This window comes from Nymphaea colorata, chromosome 7 (assembly GCF_008831285.2).
Source record: "Nymphaea colorata isolate Beijing-Zhang1983 chromosome 7, ASM883128v2, whole genome shotgun sequence".
Lineage (NCBI taxonomy): Eukaryota > Viridiplantae > Streptophyta > Magnoliopsida > Nymphaeales > Nymphaeaceae > Nymphaea > Nymphaea colorata.
In genome coordinates this window covers 5,344,741-5,366,617 of record NC_045144.1, presented here as the reverse complement: position 1 = coordinate 5,366,617, position 21,877 = coordinate 5,344,741, and the positions used below count along the sequence as shown (strand labels likewise).

The 21,877-nt window shown below is 38.6% G+C and overlaps 2 protein-coding genes across 2 annotated transcripts; both read right to left on the bottom strand.

Annotated features, from left to right (window-relative positions):
• Positions 1-38: 38 nt before the first annotated feature.
• Positions 39-4,826, bottom strand: LOC116257795 (pollen receptor-like kinase 3). Its single transcript, XM_031634783.2, is given in 3 exon segments — positions 39-900; positions 3,250-3,360; positions 3,363-4,826. Coding segments are annotated over 3 exon segments (2,031 nt in total). The 5' UTR covers positions 4,681-4,826; the 3' UTR covers positions 39-298.
• Positions 4,827-13,217: 8,391 nt separating this feature from the next.
• LOC116258151 (PLASMODESMATA CALLOSE-BINDING PROTEIN 3-like) lies at positions 13,218-16,238 on the bottom strand. Its single transcript, XM_031635299.2, has 4 exons — positions 15,929-16,238; positions 14,852-15,103; positions 14,687-14,720; positions 13,218-13,840 (listed from the first exon to the last, which is right to left on the bottom strand). The coding sequence occupies exons 1-4, from the start codon at positions 15,972-15,974 to the stop codon at positions 13,636-13,638; spliced, it is 537 nt and encodes a 178-aa protein (XP_031491159.1). The 5' UTR covers positions 15,975-16,238; the 3' UTR covers positions 13,218-13,635.
• Positions 16,239-21,877: the final 5,639 nt, after the last annotated feature.

The following is a 21,877-nucleotide window of genomic DNA, read 5'->3' as shown; positions in this document are numbered from 1 at the left end:
AGGAGGGAGGACAGAGGGAAATGTATAGACAAATGATAAACTAAAAAGAAGATAAATAAAGTAAGAGAGAAACATAGGATACACAACCACGATCATTTGGCAGGAACTTAATTTAAACAACTAAAGAGATGAGAAATTGCAGAAGGAAATTAAACCAACTCCGATGCTTATAACGACCATGGCAAGTCTGAGAAAACCAGTTAAGGCACCACCGAGGTTGAAGTTATCCTCCTTAGTACCGGATGACTTATCGACTGTCTCATGTTTGCTTAGGATGACTTAATCTGCCCTTCTGATCTCACTGTTCTTGCAAGAAGGAACTTTCTTCGTTTATGTCGATTTCTTCTATCATGTTACAGACCATGGCCATGTCCGGTCTCTTGTCCAAGCTTGTCTCGGTGCAGAGCAGGCCTATTTCTAGCAAGCGGCTTATTTGACTAGGCACAGTGTTCGAGTCCTGGATTATCTCCGGATCAAACACGTCGTTTGTCCGGTCCTCTGCAATTGTGGACCGGACCCAGAGGGGCAGGTCTACGCCTCCCTTGCCATGGTTGACGTAATATGATGGAAACTTCCCGGTGATGATCTCGAGTATGACTACGCCGAGACTCCAGACATCAGATTTCCGGCAAACTTGCCGAAACTGCATGAACTCCGGAGAACGGAAAGATGCCATGTTCTGGTGCACAAGCGTAGGATTGATCAAGGGTGAGAAGCCATAGTCGGCTACGAGCGGTTCACAGTCGTCACGGAATAGCACGTTGGTGGACTTCAGGTTGCCGTGAGGAAGATCGACGTCACTGAGTTCCGAATGGAGGTGGGCCATTCCTCGGGCGATGCCTTGAATGATTTTGAGTCTGGTTGGCCATTCGAGAGCTGTCCGATGCGGTCCTCGATCACCTGAAATTGGAGACAAAATGTGAGAGACTGAATCAACAACACGACATTGACAAACACAGTGTGCTTCACGGGGTTCAAATGGATTAAGTAGAAATTAAAAGGATGGCTTTTATTTATTCCCTGGCAAAAAAACAGATCGGATAAACCCCACGTATTTGGGGTTCTATCATGCCGTTTGACTCAAATGCATTGGGTTACGTGTGTGAGAGGCCAGAGCATGCAGATAGAAATTCATATATATACATAAATATGAATGTTTAAATCTGCCGAATGATGAACATTACTGGATTGCTAAAAATTTAAAATCTTTCACTGAAAATACTATAAATTGTTGCTTAAAATATAACAAACTATTGTTACACCATAAAACATTACGAATACTCCTGTTGCATAAGCTTACCATATAAAGTATGATCTTACTAGTGTTTTAACAAGAATGGTATACTAATTTTTTGAGCTTAACATGTTTTTCTAGTAATAAAAAAGTGAACAGCTCTGATGACGTCAAAACTTTTAAGGTAAAAATAAGTGTTTTTCTTAAAAAAAATGAATTAAAACATGTTTTATGTTGAATTACTACTTATAAACATAGTTGAATGTTTAACAAGAATTTAGTAGGTTACAAAATATATGACTACGGACTCTCTAGTTTTGCACTGTGTTCTACTATAATAGCACGTTTCAACTCCTTATTTGTCGTCCAAGTCAAGGTTTACTCTAAAACCCTGAACGAGCGAACAGTCGAACCTTTTAGAGTTGCCATTCAAATAACATTTTACTTGTTCTAGCTCTCTGTTGGCAATGGTACCAAATCTCTCTCTCTCTCTCTATCTCTCTCTCTCTCTTGCAGACACACTACATAAAATCTTAGGTCAAAGACAGAAACTAGACTACATATCTCATTAAAAAATATTTTAAACAAAAGATAACCATGCTAGTTAACATGCCTATGAATGCTAAGTCAGTATTAAGCACACCTTAATTAAACTTGTTTTTTTGAAAAATATAATTCTGTTTTACTATCAAAATTCTGATATTATAAGAGCAATCCATTTTAATAAAAACATTTAAATTTAAAAGGTGACCGACTTACTATATATTTTCCATCATGTCATTCTTACCTTCATATTTATAAACTGAGATTTCACAGAAAATATAATACGCCAAACTTTATCATGGTACTGCATGTGCTTACTTTTTCCATTTTCCATTTTTTTTAGTATTCTATGGCCTTCAAAGAGAAAAACTTTCCAATAGCATTCACGGAGAACACACAAAATTTAGATTATGAACGTGCCATTTACTTTCCTTTACAAAGAAGGCAACACTAAAAATGCACAAATTTTCTAGCGTACACCCTTCTTGTAGCACCCAAGTGAAGCCGAGACATGTTTTTTTTAATAAACATTACTACTTTATCTTTGGCATGGGTGCGAAGTTTAGGGAAATTTTCATTTGAGGGAACCTTCTTGGTGTAATTCGTCAAATTAGGCCTTATATGCTAATTTTCCTTATAAGAACTTTACTGTCTCTTGGAATACTGGACTGAGGCCTCATTGAGTTCAAAATATGTCACATTTGGAGCACTTATTTGGAACAAGTGCATGTATTATCTCTGTTAGTATTGTCCACTTGAGTTAGAAAAGTTTTTATTTGACTTAAAAGAAAGGAAAAGACTTATCATTTTCTTTAAAACTGACTGATGTTTCAACAATAGCCACATCTCAAGAGGTAATAAAGGTTAGGTTCAATCTTTTGACGACATTGGCAAAGTTGCCAGTGTGTCATTAGCCCCTTCTACCATCGCAGGTGAAAGAGCATAATAAACAATCTGTTCCAAATACTAACAGCCTACTTATTTAACAATAAAATAACAATTATTCTTTGAATTATCGTTCCAAGAGAAATCTTGACAAGGATAAAGTCGAAAATGTTTTAGTATTGAATTGTGTAAATTTTGACAAATGTTAAAAGTACAAAATTGAGCAAATAATACCGTAAAAGGTTTTAGAAAATCTGCACAAAACAAGTGATGACTTACTTTTCTAAATTATCTCAGACTACATCCTAGGTAATAAAAATTTGTGATATGCAGTATATTTGTGATGTTGGTATTATATTACAAAAAAATCTACAATAGTATGTTACCTTTTTCTTGCAACTTTTTGAATTTGACCCACAATATATCTTTTATTTTCAGTTGATTATAAATTTGTGCAAACCATGTTTTACAAGATGTATATAACTTGATTGGAAGCAAAATATTCATATAAGAGTGTGTCACATTATTAATCCTTCGAAGGCCAAGTGCCCTTCCCAAATATTTATTCTTCTCTTTATTTTCCTTACCGTGTACGAGGAGGAGCAGGTTGCCATGAGTTGCATATTCATACACCAGCAGCTTCTCCTCTGTACGGTAGTGATACGCCGTCGGCGGCAGAATATTTGGGTGCTTGATCCCCCGAGCCGGCATATCTTCTCTCGAAATCCTTCCTTCCCCTCCTGGTTCATGTCCTTCATCCTCTTCACCACCACCGACATGCCGTTAGTGAGCACCGCCTTGTAGGACGATCCCAAGGCACCACTGCCCAGAACTTCAGCTGCTGCTTTCATGAGATCCATGAGAGCAAACGACCGCTGCTTCCCCTCGTCGTCCCGCACAAACACTAGTTCCGGTGCCCCAGTCGATGGTGCTGATGAAGACGCCGGTTGCGGCTGCGGCGGCAGTGGTGTTACCTGATCGGCTTGTGGAGACGTCGACGGTGATGGCGAACGCGCCGGCGACGGCGATGCCTTCGTCTCCTCTGCCTTCTCCTCGTCATGAATGTGCGGAGGCGCGGGCACTGGTACCATATGCTTCCTCTGCTCGACAATGCTGTTTCTGCTCCCATACACAGGCTCGAGCTTCGAAACCTTGCTCTCTTGTTGTCTTTTTCTGGATGAACACGATAGGCCGCATAAGATCAGAACTGCCAGCACCAACACGATGAGGACCATTGTCTTGTGGGAACGTGAGGGCGGCGCCATCGTCGGAGGTGGAGGAGGAGGAAGAGGAGGAGGAGTACTGCTGCTACCATTCTGTAATGGCGCCTGGCATGCGTTTCCATTGAAGCACAGGCCAGGGTTCCCGGAAAAGCAGCTGGAATCAAACTTGGCCTCCATTTCCGGAGGGACGTCCCCTTCGAGGCGGTTGTTCGACACATTGAAGGACGTAATAGAGGGCTGAAGGAACGATGGCAGCTTCCCTGAGAAGGCATTGTTCTCGAGGCGGATCTCAATAAGGTGCCGGAGCGAGGTCAGGGAGGAGGGAATAGGGCCTGAGAAGTTGTTTCCGGCAAGCCACAGCTTCTTGAGGGAGTCCATTCCCGCAAACGCATCGTCCGGTATGGCGCCGGAGAAACGGTTGCCGTGGAGGAAGATAGCCTTGAGCTTTCCAGCGCCGCTGAATGCAGGCAACAGGCCGGATAAGTCGTTGCCGTCGAAACTGACATAGCGGAGGCCGGTAAGCTGTTGAAGGGCATCGACGTCGATGGTGCCGGCGAGGCTGAGGCGGCTCAGGCGCAGACCCGTGACGATCCCGTGGAAGCAGATCACGCCTCGCCACCCGGCCGAGCAGGGGTCTCCGCCGGCGACCCAGGAAGAAAGGGCTCCTGCGTTCTGGACGGACTTCTTCAGCTGGAGGAGGGCATCGGCCTGCGTCAAGGAGCAGGCGATGTCAGCCCAGCTGAAGAGGAGAAAGAGGAAGAGGATGGAGGAGGCAGCGGCCATTTTTTCCTCCATATTGGTGGCCGAGCACTCGCCGCCGCTCTGCTCCTCTCTCTCTTTCTCCCCGTCTCTCTCTCTCTTGCGTTCTTTTATTCATCTTCCGGTGATTTGTTTTCCTATTTTTGTTGGATTTAGGGGCAGCGATTCGTGTTTGGGTGGTGCAATGGGTTGGGCATCACGCTGTTCCGACCTAAATATAGCACGATAAGGCAAAGAGAGGTCGAGTTTTTGCCGGTTGGCGGAGTTCAACGTAAAAGCAGGAGTAAGGTTGTTCCGAGCGTGAGACACAAATTATAAAAATTGAAAAAAAGTTGACGTGAGTCCAATGGAAGACATGAGAATTTCGATCTGATTCGAATCGAATATATAAGTTTGTTGGATGTTGATATGTTAAGATTTGAATTTTGGTTCGAGTAGGGATGAGGAAAAGTCTATACATTATCTGGATCTGATTTTTAATCTTCAATCTAAATCCAAATCTGCATTTCTATGTTAAGAACCCACTTTCAAAATAATTGGTTATTACATGTGAATTCAGATTTGAATTTGAATGAGACTAGAAATGTTTGTTTAATTTTGAATCCGACTGGATGTCGTTTCTTAAATTTAGAACTATATCATTAATTCCTTTCGACTGCTTTTAAGAAATGATGTGATGTTAAATTTTTTATCTTTTTAAGTGAATAAAACATGAAAAAACTTGAACACTTGCACTTTAAAAAAGCTATTAATGTTTACTGGTGGGAAACTCGAGAGCTGGAGGCTATATATATCCAGGGTTTTAGCTTGCTTTGGCTCTTTCAACTCAAGCATCATTCTTGCTTAACCCATAAAAATAATACATTGGAACAACAACGGTACGTAAAAGAGACATATTAAACCAAAATATTCGAATTTTCCATTGAGACATTTCTGTTAAAAGATTCAATATTTTCACTTTTAAAGTTTCAAAAGATGTAAGTTTTAAGTAAAATAATGTTAAATATGTCAATGTGATTTTTTCGTTGTAGCAAAAATTTCAAGACATGTAGTGGTCTCAACATTTCAATGGGACTTATTAGGGAACTAGAACATTTAGAACTATGACTATATATTTTTCTTATAAATGAAATTGATTTTTTTTCAACAAATAGGAATAAACATGTGCTCGTTTTAATTTAAATGTAAAATGTCTAATTAAGGATTCTAAAAATATCCACACCAGGGTTTTCTGGGAAGAGATTTAGACTATAAATAAAAAAAATCTTAAAAATTCATCTAAATTCTTGACGGTAATAAAATAATTGAGAATCACCATTGAGTTGCTGTTTAAACAAGTGCTGCATATACATTAACGAGATCAAATATCCCACTAACTACTAATTTTATACTAAAGTACATGATTAGAACATAAATTTCATTATTTCAAGCTTGAATAATTAAAAAAAGTTGATTAACTTTTTAAACAATATCAGATCTTATTACTAACGGGATGTTGTTTCTACGAACCCACCTAAACGGGTTCACAATTACGTCAGCTATTTGCAGGTAGGCATCCTCCGAAGTTTATGACTTGCACTGGCGCTAAATACGTACCAAAGCTGTTCACAATGTCTATGCATTCCTCTTCTCTTTCCTTCACGTGTTTATTTCTCGTCGTTCCGTCTGGTAGCGTTTGGCAACACCAAGATTAAAATCCTGGAAAGTAGAGATTTGCATCTGCATTTCCAGAAATAGGGTATGTTTGTTTGACCTAGATTTTAATATCATGGATTTCAATCCAGTGTTTGTTGAAGCTTTGGAAAAAAAAAAAAATTTGTTGTTTGAACGTTGTGATCTTGTTATTTAACAACCAACATGAAAACATGTTGAAGAAAGCAACTTCACTAGTCTCTGCTTGTCGTTTTAGGGCCTTCAACAAATGTTATGCAAACCAAATGGAAGATTGCTCTGATTCATTTGACTGAGTAAATGATGTCTTTAAAAAGAGACAACATAATGTGTAAACCGCAAGAAATCATGCTTGAAAGATGTCACTGTAAGAAATTATGCTTGAAAGTGAAGAACGCAGACCGAGATAGGAGCAGTTTGGAGAAGAACCATTCAATCTTCTTCATAAGATTTACAAAAGCCAGTGCAATATATGCAACGCCTGTCTTCTATTACATTAGAAGACAAGGAAAATTTGGAAAGAAGAAACACCACCATCTCAAAACAGCCAAAAGAATGCGATCCACTTGCCGTTGGGGGAGAATCGGGCTTTCCGTAAAGCCTCTCTTTCGGCCGACATGGTGTGGGCTCTGCAGACTGCAATCTCCCCTGCATCAAACTCAGCGATTGCCAGCGAAGGAGATTCGGCAGAGCCGTCCATGATCGGCGGAATGCATCCTCAGCAAATGCCGCTTGGAGCAATTCCCCTACTGCCCAACACGCCAATCGGCTCGGCGATGGTGGCGCCAGATTTTGCCAAGATCGTGTCCTTGCTGGCCATGGCTAGCAAACCCATCCTAAACCTGTTGGGTTTGCTCAACCGCTACTCCGGCAGCCGTGTTTGCTGAATGACGATGCCAGCAGTCGGCGATCTCCATGGTGGCGACGCGGCAAAGGGAAACCAGCCATTAGAACGACGCGGTTGATGGCAGGGTTGCACCAAACCCATCGGAGAACACCTTGAGGCAACCGGAGAAGAATCAAAGACGGTGAAGAGATGCATAAGAGAGAGAGAGAGAGAGCACGGAAGCTTTTAACGGGCAAAATAATTGTTCAGGGATTTCAATCCACCCGCACCCATCTCGGGTGGACTGAAATCCATGGAAAGTAATCCCTGTGTTCCATCTGAAATCGAGGATTTCATTCCTGTGTTTGTTGCCATCAAGGACTTCTTTTTTTTTTGGGATTCCAATTGAATTGTGGAATCCACACACCATCAAGCACGCCTTCAAGGACATTCAATTATTGTAACACTGATGGGATGGGTTGGTAAGGAGTTAGTTTTCGAGGATGAAAAAAAATTAGACGGCCAAATGAAATACTTTTACTGCTCGCCTAACAAATACTTTGTAATTTGTAACATATTGCAACTTCTCTTAAGCCAAATTCACCAAAAAACGTTGCCATCTCCTTTCCATGACGTAGTAAATGATGCTCACACATGAAAAGCAAATGGTCCTCCTTTCTCCTCATTGTGCTATTATCTTATCTTTTGGAAAAGAATCTTTACCTGAAGTGATAGGCCAGGCCCCAGAAGAGAGAGTATGGAAGAAGGGCTGTCCTATGGTGCCCACTCTTCATTAGCCCGTTGCTGCTAAGCTACAAAGGTAAGGGATGCGTGTCATCGAAGGCCGGGTAACCGACAGGCATATCAGTATCCGACCTAACTCCAACCAAATAACTTATCTATAGCATTAAAATTTTTATTATATATATATATATATATATATATATATATATATATATATATATATATATATATATATGTTGACACTGCATCTGTGTTGTTTGAGTTGCCAGGCACAAACATATTTCCCCTTAACTATTCCATAGACATAAGCACAAAATGGAGATGATGACAAGGAATTATTTAAAAGAGCACTTCAATAGCGGAACTACATGGAGGCTCGGTGGGCAACATCAGACCTTCTAAACTGTTACCGCATTGAGGCTGGACTCAGGTCGATGTCCACACTAGACTCAGGCTGATAACTCGACTGCCTTTCAGCCAAAGAAAATCTTAACTGGACCAATAGGGTACCTACATGTAAATATCCAAAGTTTAAAGAGGTACCAATATGTCAATAAGGCAATTTGTCATGTAGGCTCGTGTGGGCAATGGCCCACATCAACGACGCATGCCTCTGCCACTGGCCATATGCCTCTTGTAATTATTGCATGCAGGGGCGATAACTTATTTTAAATATATATATATATATATATATATATCTATATATATATATATATATATATATATATGCCACGGGCTGTGGCTAGGAATTATCGCTGCAAGTTATTTGCAAATGACATCGAATTTAAACAAGTTATTGTCTCTTTACATTGCTTCCAACAACAGCATTCAAGCATGAATATTGAAGGCATGAATTTTAATACCATCATTCAAAGTATGCAAAAAATATTATCATAAGCGTTGATCTAAACTAGTGCTAATGAATAACAGCGGATAAACATCTTATTCCATGAATCAATAGTAATTTCATTCAAGCCCCATTTATGCAATTTACATAACATGCATAACTACTTCCCCAGCCATAATCAAGTCACATCATGTCAATGCCATAGGACTCGGTTATGAAACACCTAAGATATATAACAAATACGAGATCTCTAAATTTGTGTCGCTTTGGGTTTAATTGTTTGGTGAATCTGCGCAGATTATATCCACAAACACTTTCAAGGTGTTTCATGAATTTGTTCTAATTTTTAGGTCATATTTATGAAACAGTTACATACAATTTCATTTACCAAACAAGCCCTGTAATTTACATGAACAAGGTTGTGGCTAATTTGGCATATGAAGATGGCCAAGTGCAATGAGCTAGGTTAGTTTGTAGGTGGGTAAATTTTTTATTAGATCTTATCATGTGAGATTAGATCACATGCTACTCTCAAAATTCCAAAGATATGATTATTTATTTTCTATTGTGCGTTTACTCGGCAGATCTCATATAAAAGGGATTTTATGTAAAAGGCTGAGCAGGTTATATGTTATGGGCTACTAACAAAAAGACTATATCTTATGGGCATGTGGGCTTGAAAAGTGGGAGGGATTTTTTTTTCTCCTCCATTAAATTACCAAATTACCCCTCTCCAAATGGCAAGTTGATTTGACAAGTATTACAAATTTGTTTTTCTCGATGAAATGTAGCTGGGAGTCTCCTTTTGTTAATGAAAGAATAAAAAAAAATCAATACAATTAAAAAAAAAAAAAAACAACTGGAGACAAAAAATTTACAGGAGAGCTTATATCAAACCCCACTCAAGAGGAAAAGGATCTCAGTGTAACTTGTTTTAAGGGCTGTTAGGATGGAGTCTTTACGGTTCTTGTTCACAACACCCTTAGGATAGTCACAATGGTGCATGTAGGGGTGAAGCTAGGGTCGGGCCCGCAAGGGCCCTGGTCCCACCTCAAAAGAAAAAATTAAAAATTTACATGTAAATTTTAAAATATTTCAATTATTTTTAAAAAATGATATTTCAGCTCATGTCAAAATTTAAAAAGGCTCCCCTGATGAAAAATTTCTGTCTCCACCCCTAGGTACATAGGCATTTTCTGGGTAGTTTGTAATTCAGTGCACCCCAACCATATAGCCGGGTTAGGTTAATCCAAAAACAAACAAATGCAAATTAGAACATCAATTCAACCGGATCAGGATGAGTGGTTATTTTTCTATCTGCCTTAAGAGGTCGTAGTGTTCCTTGTGCCCCATGCGCTCGGGGTTCTCAAAGCTTGCTTTAAGACCTTTTAAGGTTCAAAGAAGTAGCGCATTTGGTCATGACAGTAATCACAAATTTCATAAAAGGCAGCCCATGTGCTTCAAATGAATTACATGATGAACGTACATTTTTAAAAAAGTCTCAAATCAAATCCGTTTCCAAAATCTATACAGCCGTCCTTCTTAATTTCAAACTAATCAATTAAGTTCTCAAATACACTTTGGCATACGTGGTTTTGTGCTTACCACAAATTCATTAATCACCAAATTCAGCTAAAATTCATCTCAGTGCGGAGGCACATAAGGGTTTCATATAAATTGCTAATTTTTGTATTAATACCTCATTTATATTTAATTACTTGCACATTGGTTACCCCATGAAAGTTTCAATTGAAGTAGCATTAAACACTAGCGAGAAACTTCTGATCAATGCAAACATATATTACATTCTTAATGGCCTTGGGATGTTAGAAAAAGCATGCTTTATAACTTCAAGGTTTTAAAGAATCCACAAACAAAGAAATCGACCCTCATGCTTCAAACTCCTCTCTCTCTCTCTCTCTCTAATAATTTTTTTCCCTCTTTATTTCTTCCATGTCTAGCCCCTCTAGCCTTAAGTAGAATCAAATTAAAAGAAAAAGAAGGCAAGAAAGATATAGAAAACCCTAAATGGGTGTTTGACTGCCTTGAATTATGATTCTATAACTAAAATTGTAGAAACAAAACTTCACCTCGCACTGCAATCCAAAAAAATGAAAAATTCAGTTCTAGTTTCTCTTTGTGTTTGGTGGTTCAGAATTTATATTCCAAAATTGAAAATTATGTTTTTTCATAAAACGATAATTAAATTCTAAAATTGATGAATTCAAACCATCCTGATATGTACCCTAACAATATATGAAAAATTTTCAAAATTATGGAATCATAATTCTATCCACTAAGGTAGAATCACAATTCTGGAATTTTGATTCAAGAATGAATTTATAATTCTAGAATCGAAATTAGTTGTCTGATAATATAATTCCCATTTCATCAAAAATGAGAATTTTATTTTTATAATTTCACAATTCATGTCTCATCAAACACCCCTAATTACCATTTTATTTTAGCAAGAGCGTCGGCATGCATTTGAGGATTCTCAATTCTCAAACTCCTCACATTGGGTTTCTATTTTCTTGAGAATTGGTTGAGAAACAAATAGGATAAAAGAAAATCCTCCTCCTTGGCAAGACGGATCCCACACAAAGGGTCGCCCACCTTGTAGGTTCCATTACCTTGAAAATCTCAATTGGCTTTCTTACAAATTCCATTATTTCAAAAATATCTTCAAATACTTCCAAGATTGATTGGATTATTTTGAATATTTTGGAAAGTCTATATGCACTCACAATCAATGGCAAAGTCAAAATCCCATATGATTTTTCAAACATTTTGAGACGTTCAAATGCACTCACAAACAATGTATGCAATTCAAAATGTTTCCAAGGAAACATGTACAACTTTCTGTCTGAAAAAATGTTCAACCATGCACAAATTCAAAATGAAACATCACAATAACAGAATTTCATATTTCCAGCATGTTTGAACTCATTTTATAGATTTTCAGATCAAATTTTATCAATTATAAAGAAAATAAGAAAACCATTTATTGTGTTCACTTCTAAAAAACTAATTTATTGAAGTAGCTTATCAGAACTTTGTAGACACTAACGGGCTTCTCTAAATACTGCACATTTACCCCCCATCTGATATAACAACTGTTTTTCATAAGATTATATTTTAAGTTGCATTTAGATTTCTCCTTGGCAGCTTAAACTAGTTGGAAATACTCAAGTTTTGCAGACAGTTGAGTGTTTTTGGATAGATCTCTTTTTATGATCTGTCACTAAAAACCATTGCAACAGATGCATTAGGAATGGGTTAGTTGAGACAGTTTTTCAGAGCCTCAGCAGGTGCTTTCGTGATTTTTAGCAACAGAATTTTCAAAATGACTTCATCCAGCAATACTCAGTAGCTGACATATCTCAATCATTCATCGTGTTAGATCAAACAGTTCTGATTAGATAATTGAGTGATTTTAAAAATCTAGAATCGTCAATTCTATGTATATATACAAACACTGAGTCGCTAGAGAGCAAAAAAGCGCGGATGAAAAGTAAACACTAAAAGAAATACTGTGGAAAAGAGAGAATGTTTTCCTTTTTTTTTTTCCGTTGTTGACATCACAATTACACGTTCAATTTGAAAGTTGATTAACATAAGACAAGTCAAAGGCTCCCAAGAAATGAGATCGTGATAATAACTTTTCGAACCACTCACGTAACCATCTCGGTAGACGCTTTTGTTGAATATTTTATAAAGAAAATAAACCATTAAACTTATAAGGATATTGTTACCTCTCTTTCTAAATTGTATTATTATATTATTACGTGTGTGTGTGTGAAAGACATATAAAGAGAGATAGAGAGAAATTAATAGATATCAAACCACTTGGATAAGAAAGAAAATGGCCACCAAACATAGATGATTGGTATTTTTATCATTTAGTGCTAATTCACAATTTTTTTCTTTGTTTGTTTTTTTCTTATCATGATGATGATGGACTGAAAGGTTCTTATGAGTGAGTTCAGCAACTAGTGTCTGAATAATGTCCATGTTCCAGTAGCTGTGTGATTATAGAAAGATAAAGCCATCATTCAGTCATTTTATATATATAAAAGTTTGTGAAAATTTAGTGTACAAATCACGTTTTATGCCTGGAATAAAAATTTTTTACCTGAAAAACAAATTTTCATGTTTTAATGCTAGACGGTTGTATATTTATAATGATTTTTTTTTAAGAAAAAGATCTTATATTGTAAATGAAAGCTCATTGCCAATTTGAACTGCAACCTCTAACAACAAAACTAGAAGCACACACAAATATAACTGAAATTTCATGACCAAGGCACGAACCAATGATCAACACGAGATACGTTTATTAAAAATGTCACACGATCCTCAAAACTTTTCACTTATAAAATCACATGCAAGTGTCACACGATTCAGAATAATGATTATGTTATTTTAAGATAACTATTCGAGAATAGCCAGAGAGAGAGAGAGAGAGAGACGTCTCACTACAGATGAAAAATGTGCTCAAGCACAGGACCTCCCCATTTTTCTCGATCAACGACTGAAGTTCCAACTTTCAACACCGCATAAATATACATCACAGGAAAAATAAGCAAAAAGGAAAGTTGGTAGACAGACCTACTACTTCCTCACTTCATTGCACCACAGAAATTCTACATACGACAGCAGAAACAGAGAGGAGAGAGAGAGGGGGAGGGGGTGGTGGGGGAAGGGAGAGAGAGAGAGAGAAGGCTGATCTTTCGGTTGTTTTTTCTTCGCGCTCTGTCTTCTCTGCTGAGGTGGAAGCCACCACCCACCGGCACCGACAGCAATCGGGATGGGTCCCCGCCATCAGAGTCATTCAGAAACCATTCTTTTTCTATTCCACCCGTACTGGTGGAGCCCGCCTCCTTCTCCTTGGTTCCAAAAATCATATGGGCAGGAAGGGCAGGAGCAGGAAGGCTTGGAGCAGCAGCAGGAGGCCAAGGCTGAGGGCGTCGCCGGACGCCGGGGCGGCGTCCACACTGAAGGAGGAAGCAGGGCCGGGAGTGAGGCCGCCGATGGTGGTGGTCGGAGTCGAAGACGAAGGAGGACTTAACGATGTGGTAGGAGTTGTTGTTGGGGTGGTCCCGCTGCTGCAAGCCCCAAACGAGAAACATCAGTAAATGTTACAGTGCTTCACATAACTAAACCAACGATGGAAATCATATATCTGATTTATTTACTATAAATGCTTTTCTAGAGTATGTCTCTTAAATAAAACTCTCTCCCTCTCTCTCTCCATTTTTCTTAATCGAGTTCCTACCTTCCCCACATGCCAACATCTTCATTCAGACGCAAACAAAAGGAAATGCACTACAAAGGCAGCGCTGCCGACTTCGCTGCAATAATTTAGTAATCCGTATGAAGCAAAAAGAATCAAACCCTATATATATATATATATATATATATATATATATATATAGTGAAAGTTCTTAATATACTAAATTTTTGTCTAATCATACTATCATCTATCTCACATAAATTGACAGTGGGCTCATGAAAAAAGATCATACAAATATCTACTGAAAGATTCAGATTTGTATACAGAAAGAGAAGTGTGGGAGGTAGATACTGAGCTCTGAAACAGTCAAAACCTCGGGCAGAGGAATGACAGGGTTGGACAAGCATTCCGATTTAAAATTTACTTTAGTTTTTTCTACAAGAAAGGTCTGGAGTGAGGGTACGCCTGACAGCATACAGTCAGCTACCCTTTGCTCCTTTGCTTCTTTTGGACCCAACCCCCAGAGTGAAGAAGAGGTTATTCACAAAAGGGCTTTGAATCATACACCAGGAGAAAGCAAAAGGCGGGATGGGCAGGTTGGTGTCAGAAGCTGTTTCTAAGTAAGCTTAATGTTGAACCAAGTATCAGAAAGAAAGATGAGATGTTTGATCAGTAATTCATCACAACGAAGAACATGAAAGAAGGAGAAGAGAGAAACCTGGCAGTAGAAGGAAACACGCAGGAACTAGAACCTGCAAATCAGAAAGACAGAACAGAACATAGCTGTCAATCAATCTCTTTACAGAAGAAATCAAAAAATTAAAGGATTCAAAAGGAAGCTAGAGGAAAGAAAGAGGTCACCCTCTCTCTTCCTCTATCTCACTTGGATCGGTTGTGGTGGTGGTGGCAGCCCCAGAGAAGTCACAGGAACCCTGAACCTGGCCCTTCTTCTGGAAGTAGCTGTTCATGGCGTAGGAGGCATGGTTGAGGACGGTGTTTGGGTTGTAGCACGCGCCGCTCTGCTGGATGGGGAGGCAGTCGGCGCCCGCCCCACAGGCGTAGTCCAGTGCTTTCTGCAACGCCTGGTCGCCCACGTTGGACTTTGCAACGCACCATGTCGCTCCCTCCACCGCCACTGTCACAACCACAAAAAAAGCAACATCTTATAGAGAGAAAGAGGGAGGGAGGGAGGAAGACAGAGAGATCCACATCACCAAAAGAGGAAAGAAGAAAGGTGCTTGGATATGCTGTTCTTGGAACGTTTTTTCACTCTGCTACTATTGCCCAGAACTCCAACCCTTGTCAACAAAGAGCCATAAAAAAATAGAAGCAAATTTTGAGCTCAACAAACCAACACATAAAGGAAATAGACACCCATCATCCTGAACAACTCGTGTCAGGGAAAAAGGTTGGACTCACAAAGAGAGTAAAATAGAAACTCCGGATACATTTTTCAGAAACTATTTTAACATGAGAAAGAGCAGATGGCATGAGACCCATGAGATCCATGTGATTAGGCTTTCCAAGTCCATGAAATAAGAAAGTATCCTCTCCAATTTCTGCCCACCAACGCAAAATTCCTCATTTCTCTGCCACCAAGGTAACACCATGAACCCACAGATTAGCTGATACACAGAAGTTCTCCATTACTAGCAGATCCATGGGGACAGACAAAACAGGGCAAAATGATCTGCCCTACATGAACTTGTATATGACTACACCAATGTGCATACATGTGCGCAAAACTGGGAAAAGAAAAGCAAAAAAGAAGAATCACATGTCATGGAATCAGCCTACAAATTCACTCAATCTTAACATCATGAATCATCGCCACCATGAAAATAAACAGCCAAAATGCACAAAGAAAACAGCGTGGACAAGAATCGCCCCCAAAAAGGAAAGAACAAAAGACATTAAATCAATTAAGATGCGAAGAAAAAAAGAAGTGCTTGGTACTCACCAAAGGCACTGGACAGTGCTAAAACCAGCAAGATAAACACACCCATCTTCCCCAAAAGCAGAGAGAAGAGGAATTGAGTAAAAACTGAAAAGATAGGAGGGCGAAAAATAGAAGAAAGGGAAGGTAAAGTAGAAGACCAGGAAAAAGGTTTGCGCTGAAGATATGTGGTACTGGAGAAGGGAATCTTGAAGAAGGAACAAAAGAAGAGGCGACGAGATGGGGTTAGAACATCAAAGAGAACAGAGGGACCTAGAATGAGCGAAGGGTTTTTGAGTGTGCTTGTTGCTCCGCCGGTATTTGTGCCTCTGCAGTGGTAAATAAAGTGTGCGGGTGTGCCCAGCGACGTGGTTGCTGTCCATTAGCGCCCACCTTTTCTTTTTGTTTCACAAATTTTAAAAGGCAAAAAACGGGGACGCCTTTTTCTCGAGAAGGCCTTTTGGCCCCTTTCCAGCTGAAGGACCTCCAAGTTTTACAAGTGTCCGTCGGCGAGACACTCTATGTATACTTCTGGTAAGAACTGTTACAGTAGATGTTCTTTGTTTAAAGTAAACAGTTTTCACGAAAAATGTTGTTGCCGAGGTGTGCGTGTATATATAGCAGGTGCTCCATGCCAATCCATTTAGATAATAGATAAAAAAATAGACCTCTTAAGTTCGTGTTAAAACAAAACGTGAACTTCTTAATGTGTCTATAAATACTAGTTTAACATAAATTATGTTAAGTTGTGTTTGTAAAAAAAAAAGATCTTTCTATATCAAAATTTTGATCTTATAAGAGTTGTTTATTTGATTATTAAAAAAACATTATTAAAGTAAAAAATGACTAACTTAATACGCATTTCTGACCAAATCATTCTTTAAGATCATACCTGGTTAGATTGCAAAAGAAACTATTTTATCAAATAAGTTTAATATGTTTGGTTTTTGTCCCTTACACAAGTATCCTGTCATGTACCTCTCTCTCTCTCTCTCTCTCTCTTTCTCTCTCTCTCTCTCTATATATATATATATATATATATATATATATATATATAGGTATTTGAAATGTCCTTTTCTATATAAATTGCTACAGAATAAGAAATAAATCATCCTCTTCATGAACGTGAAGATTAATTTTATGAATAATAGCGAAAATTTGGCAAAAAACAGTGGATGATTTTGGGAACTGTATGACTCAAGAAATAGATTAAAAAATCATAAATTCATATATAAATTTTAGGTTGATTGAAAACCATGGATCGATGACAACAGTCTGGCCCTTCTAATAATCTTCTCTCTTGTTATAAATGTCCATCCATAAAACTTCTCCCGCCTTTTGTCATCAGTGATTAAGAATATTTCTCTCATTGCGAGATGGCCATCATGAACTTTCCTGAGGGGCTAAGCCAGAAAATTTTTATGAGGATGATTGAATTTTGTTTCAAAGTTTTTGACAGAACCAACATATCATTTTTCAAAATTTTTATATAAGATTTTTTTTTTTTAAAACTTACATGTAAATTAAAAAAAAATAAATGAGGGAGGCAAGGCCCCTACCAGCCCCTTTGACTCTGCCCTTGCTTAGGAACATTGTTTCCAACGGCACGAAGCCCATCTGTACTTGGATCGGTTGGTTCTGATGAGTGGAAAAAAATCCTACTTTCCATGAGAGCTTATCTCCATCCGACCCTCTTGCCTCCAGGGTCTAAAGCTAGGTCTATGCCTAGGTTGAAGCTTGAGCTATGTGTCAACCAGAGGATGAGCTAGGTTATAGTGGGCCCACAAAATTACTTCATTTACATACATGAACTTCATTAATATTTAATATATATATATATATATATATATATATATATATATATATATATGTATAGATATATATATATATAATTGCCTCTTAAATTTACAAAGTCTCTCAACCAGAAATTTCTATCTCGGTTGCTGGTGTCAACTAGTGCATTACTTCTCATTGACACAAAGGATCATGTGGGCATAAGCGCTACTCGTACTAGAGATCAGCAGCTGATTCTCCAACACCGAGCACAGTCCTGTGTAGCTGTGCATCATGCAGAGAATCATATGCATGACACCTGAGAGTGGGCCAGGGCCTCATTGGAACTGAGCTACAAGAATACATGTCATGCACCGGAGTTGTGCATGGTGCACCCCACTTAACCACACCTCTTCGGGTCTAAACAACATTGGTTTACTGTTGTTTAAACAACTCAAATTCTTTATAAACCAACAGCCGTTGCAAATTCTTTTGCATAACAGGGTGTGAAAAGGGAGAGGCAAAGAAAGACAACAGTTTTACCTATTCGTTGGACTAGTGTTTATAATCAAGGTAGTATATGCTTCAATTAAATGATGTATCCGTTGGGAGGAAAATTCGTTCTGGTTTCTTTTTCTTCCGTTTTGGCCCATTAGTGAATTTTTCAAGTGTTACATGCACACACACACACATATATAAGAAGGGATCTCAACTACATATAGCCAAATGAAATAAACTCTACAATATTAAAAGAAATAACTATTAACTGTACACTATCATAAGAAACAGAACTTGCAAGAAGCATAATTTGTGGTACACTGCTATGAAAATATGTCAGTGTTTATATATTGTATTTCATTGTCAGATAGTACTGCAAGAAATAAGCAGTCATTTTGATCAAAGCAAGTTACATACACTACCCTCATGTCTGGTTAATTTGTTGAGCACAGGGATCTCGATTATTGTGGGACTTATTTAGAACCCAGACCCGTTTCACTACAATAGACTTGTTAAAAAAGATTTCCCTTATCTCATCTCCTCCTCATTCGCTCCTTATCTTAACAATAAGGATTTGATTTGGATGAACACGCGTGAAGCTACAGTGTTGGATAAAATTGGATAAACTCGATAGTTGTGGGATAAGATGAGCCAAATGTTGTTGAAACCTTGTACCAATTTTTTTGTATATAAGTGTGAAAGTTCAATGAAAAGTATGAAGCAATTTTTCTCTTCTATTTCTGTCTGTTTCTCTTCTCTCGGTTCACAACTCCTTTCTTTCTTTCTTCAATCTAGACCAGCGCTCATTTACCTGTTCCACAAGCAATTTTTAACATAGTATCATAGCCACTCATCGTCAATGTGAACTTTTTGTTTCTGCTGGCCAATCTGCAACCGAGAGTGATCTCATCAGCGTTGTCCATTCCTGCCAAGCTTTCCTGAGAAATTAGAATTGAAGCTGAGCTGAATCGAGCGAGAACGGAAGATAAAACTGCCTCTGCCGAAAACAAAGCAGATTCTGGCGAAATACTACCGTTGCAGCACTACTTTCCCAAATACCTGTCGGATTTGGGAACCATTGAGCAACGAGAGAGGGTAGCTACTTACGTCCGTGGAAGAGATGCCCAAGGAAGAGAGGGTGGAGGCCAGCCTGACGCACCAATCCCACGTCACCCTCCAATTGAACCTCACTGAGCCATAAACGACAGAGGTGTCATCCCCGTCAACAAGAATCACCACCGCCTCCCCTTTTCTGATAAAGAATTAGGATTTTCTGATTCTCTGGAAGCCCGACTGAGAAGAAGAAGAGTGCCTGTTGCTGTGGACTAGGAATTGACGATGACTGAACGAGGATAATCCTCAACGAAATTGTTCGTGGGATGACCCAGCTCCGTTGGCCCGTAACCAGCGATGGCATCCCCAATTTCATTCAACAAATTGGTTTTTCGTGCATTCTTAGGAGAACAACAAACTGGTTCCGCCTGTTCTTTCTTCGTTCGTTAAGGAGCAATCATGGCTTCGACAGGAAAGAATATTGACAGACCGGAAGATACTAATGGCTACGAAAGTTCTCAGGTGATATCAGATCCCTTCTTTTTGCATCATTCGGATAATCTTGGAAGTGGGTTGATATCTCAACCTCTTACCGGTGACAACTATAACTATGCAATCTGGAGCAGAGCCATGATCATGGCTCTATCAACAAAAAACAAATTGAGTTTAGTCGATGGGACTATCAAAGAGCCCAAAGAAGATGAACATAATCGTACGTTGTGGGTATGATGTAACAATCTAGTTCTCTCATGGATTCTTAATTCGATTAGTAAGGAGATTCATGCTAGCATTGCTTATGCTACCTCAGCTCAAGAAATATGGAAGGAGTTAAAAGAAAGATATACTCAGAGTCTCGCACCAAGAGTTTTTCAATTATAAAGTTCAATATGTCGATTGCAGCAAGAGTCCATGTCTGTTACTACATATTATACAAAACTCAAAGTGCTTTGGAAAGAATTAAAATTACTACAATCTGGTGCTTATGTGTTTGTGTGGAGGCATAAAAATATATTTGGATCAGATTCAAAGAGAACCTGTAATTCAGTTCTTGATGGGATTGAACGACTCATATAATGCCACTAGAGGATAGATTCTATTGCTTGATCTGTTGCCTATAGTAAACAAAGTATATGCTCTAGTCTTGCAGAAGGAACAACAGCGTGAAGCAAGATTCACACCATTAGCCTCTCACACAGCCTCTCACACCGCCTTGGCAATAACACATAATCATATTCTCAAAGCAAAGTCACATAGCCAAAGTTACAAATTTCAGTAAAATAGAGAAGGACGTCAAAGGCGACCAAGCTGTACCCATTGTCATGACACAGGCCATGTGAAAGATAAATGTTTCAAGTTGAATGGTTATCTTCAGGACACCGATTGCATGATCCAAATTTCCGGTCACCACTAGTTGCAACTGCTATTCACAATCAAAGGCCAATGGACCTCCATGCAAGCGATGGTACTAGCTTCTCCACCAGTAATGGTCAATCTTTCAAGGAAGTTGCACCTTCGTTCACTATGGATGAGTATCATAAACTCTTATCACTTATCAGAAATCTGTCTGCGTCTATCAATGTTGCATGTAATATATGTTCATCCCATATTCCTTGGATTGTTGATTCTGGAGCCAGTCGACACATTTGTGCTGATAGCTCTCTACTTCAAAAACCAATAAATTGCCGAGTACCTATAAACTTACATAATGGACATACAATAACTGTTCATCAATCCAGTGATGTTAAACTACCACTTTTCACTCTTGAAAATTCTTTGTATATTCCCTCTTTCAAAGTAAACCTACTCTCTGTGAATCAATTGACCAAAGCACTAAACTGTTCCATAACCTTCTTTCTTACTCATTGTGTCTTGCAGGACATGACGTCGAGGATGATGATTGGTCAGGGTAAAAAAAGAAAAGGCATATATAAACTCGATCCAGGGTTTTCATCCACAAACTGCTTCATCGTGTCCTCCACCCAAGATCTTTGGCATAGGCGGTTTGGTCATTGTTCTCTTTTTCATCTTAAACTTGTTAATTCTTATATAGGTTTCAATTGTGATTTGTATAAAGAAATTTGTTGTGATGCTTGTCATCGCGCAAAGCAAACTCATTTGAAGTTTGATTTAAGTAGTATTGAAACATCAAAGCCTTTTGAATTAATACACTGTGACATTTGGGGGCCGTATACTCCGTCTACTCTCACTGGAGCACATTATTTTTTTAGTATAGTTGATGACTATACAAGACCTACATGGGGTTTTCTAATGAGACATGAACATGAAACGTTTCATCTCATAAAAAACTTTTTGGCCATGACTAAAAATCAGTTTGGAGTCTCTATTAATAATGTGAGATGAGATCAGATAATGGGTTTGAATTTTTTTCATATGAGATAAAATCTTTTTTTCAAATGGAAGGTACTTTACAACAACACAGTTGTGTAGCTACTCCACAACAGAATGGAGTAGTAGAGCGCAAACATCGACATCTTTTAGAAATTGCTAAAGCATTGCGTTTTGATGCAAATTTACCAAAATGTTTTTGCAGAGAGTGTGTTTTAACAACAACTTATTTAATCAACTGCATCCCAACTCCGGTTTTGAAAAGAATGTCACCGTTTGAAAAATTGTTTAACAAAACCCAAA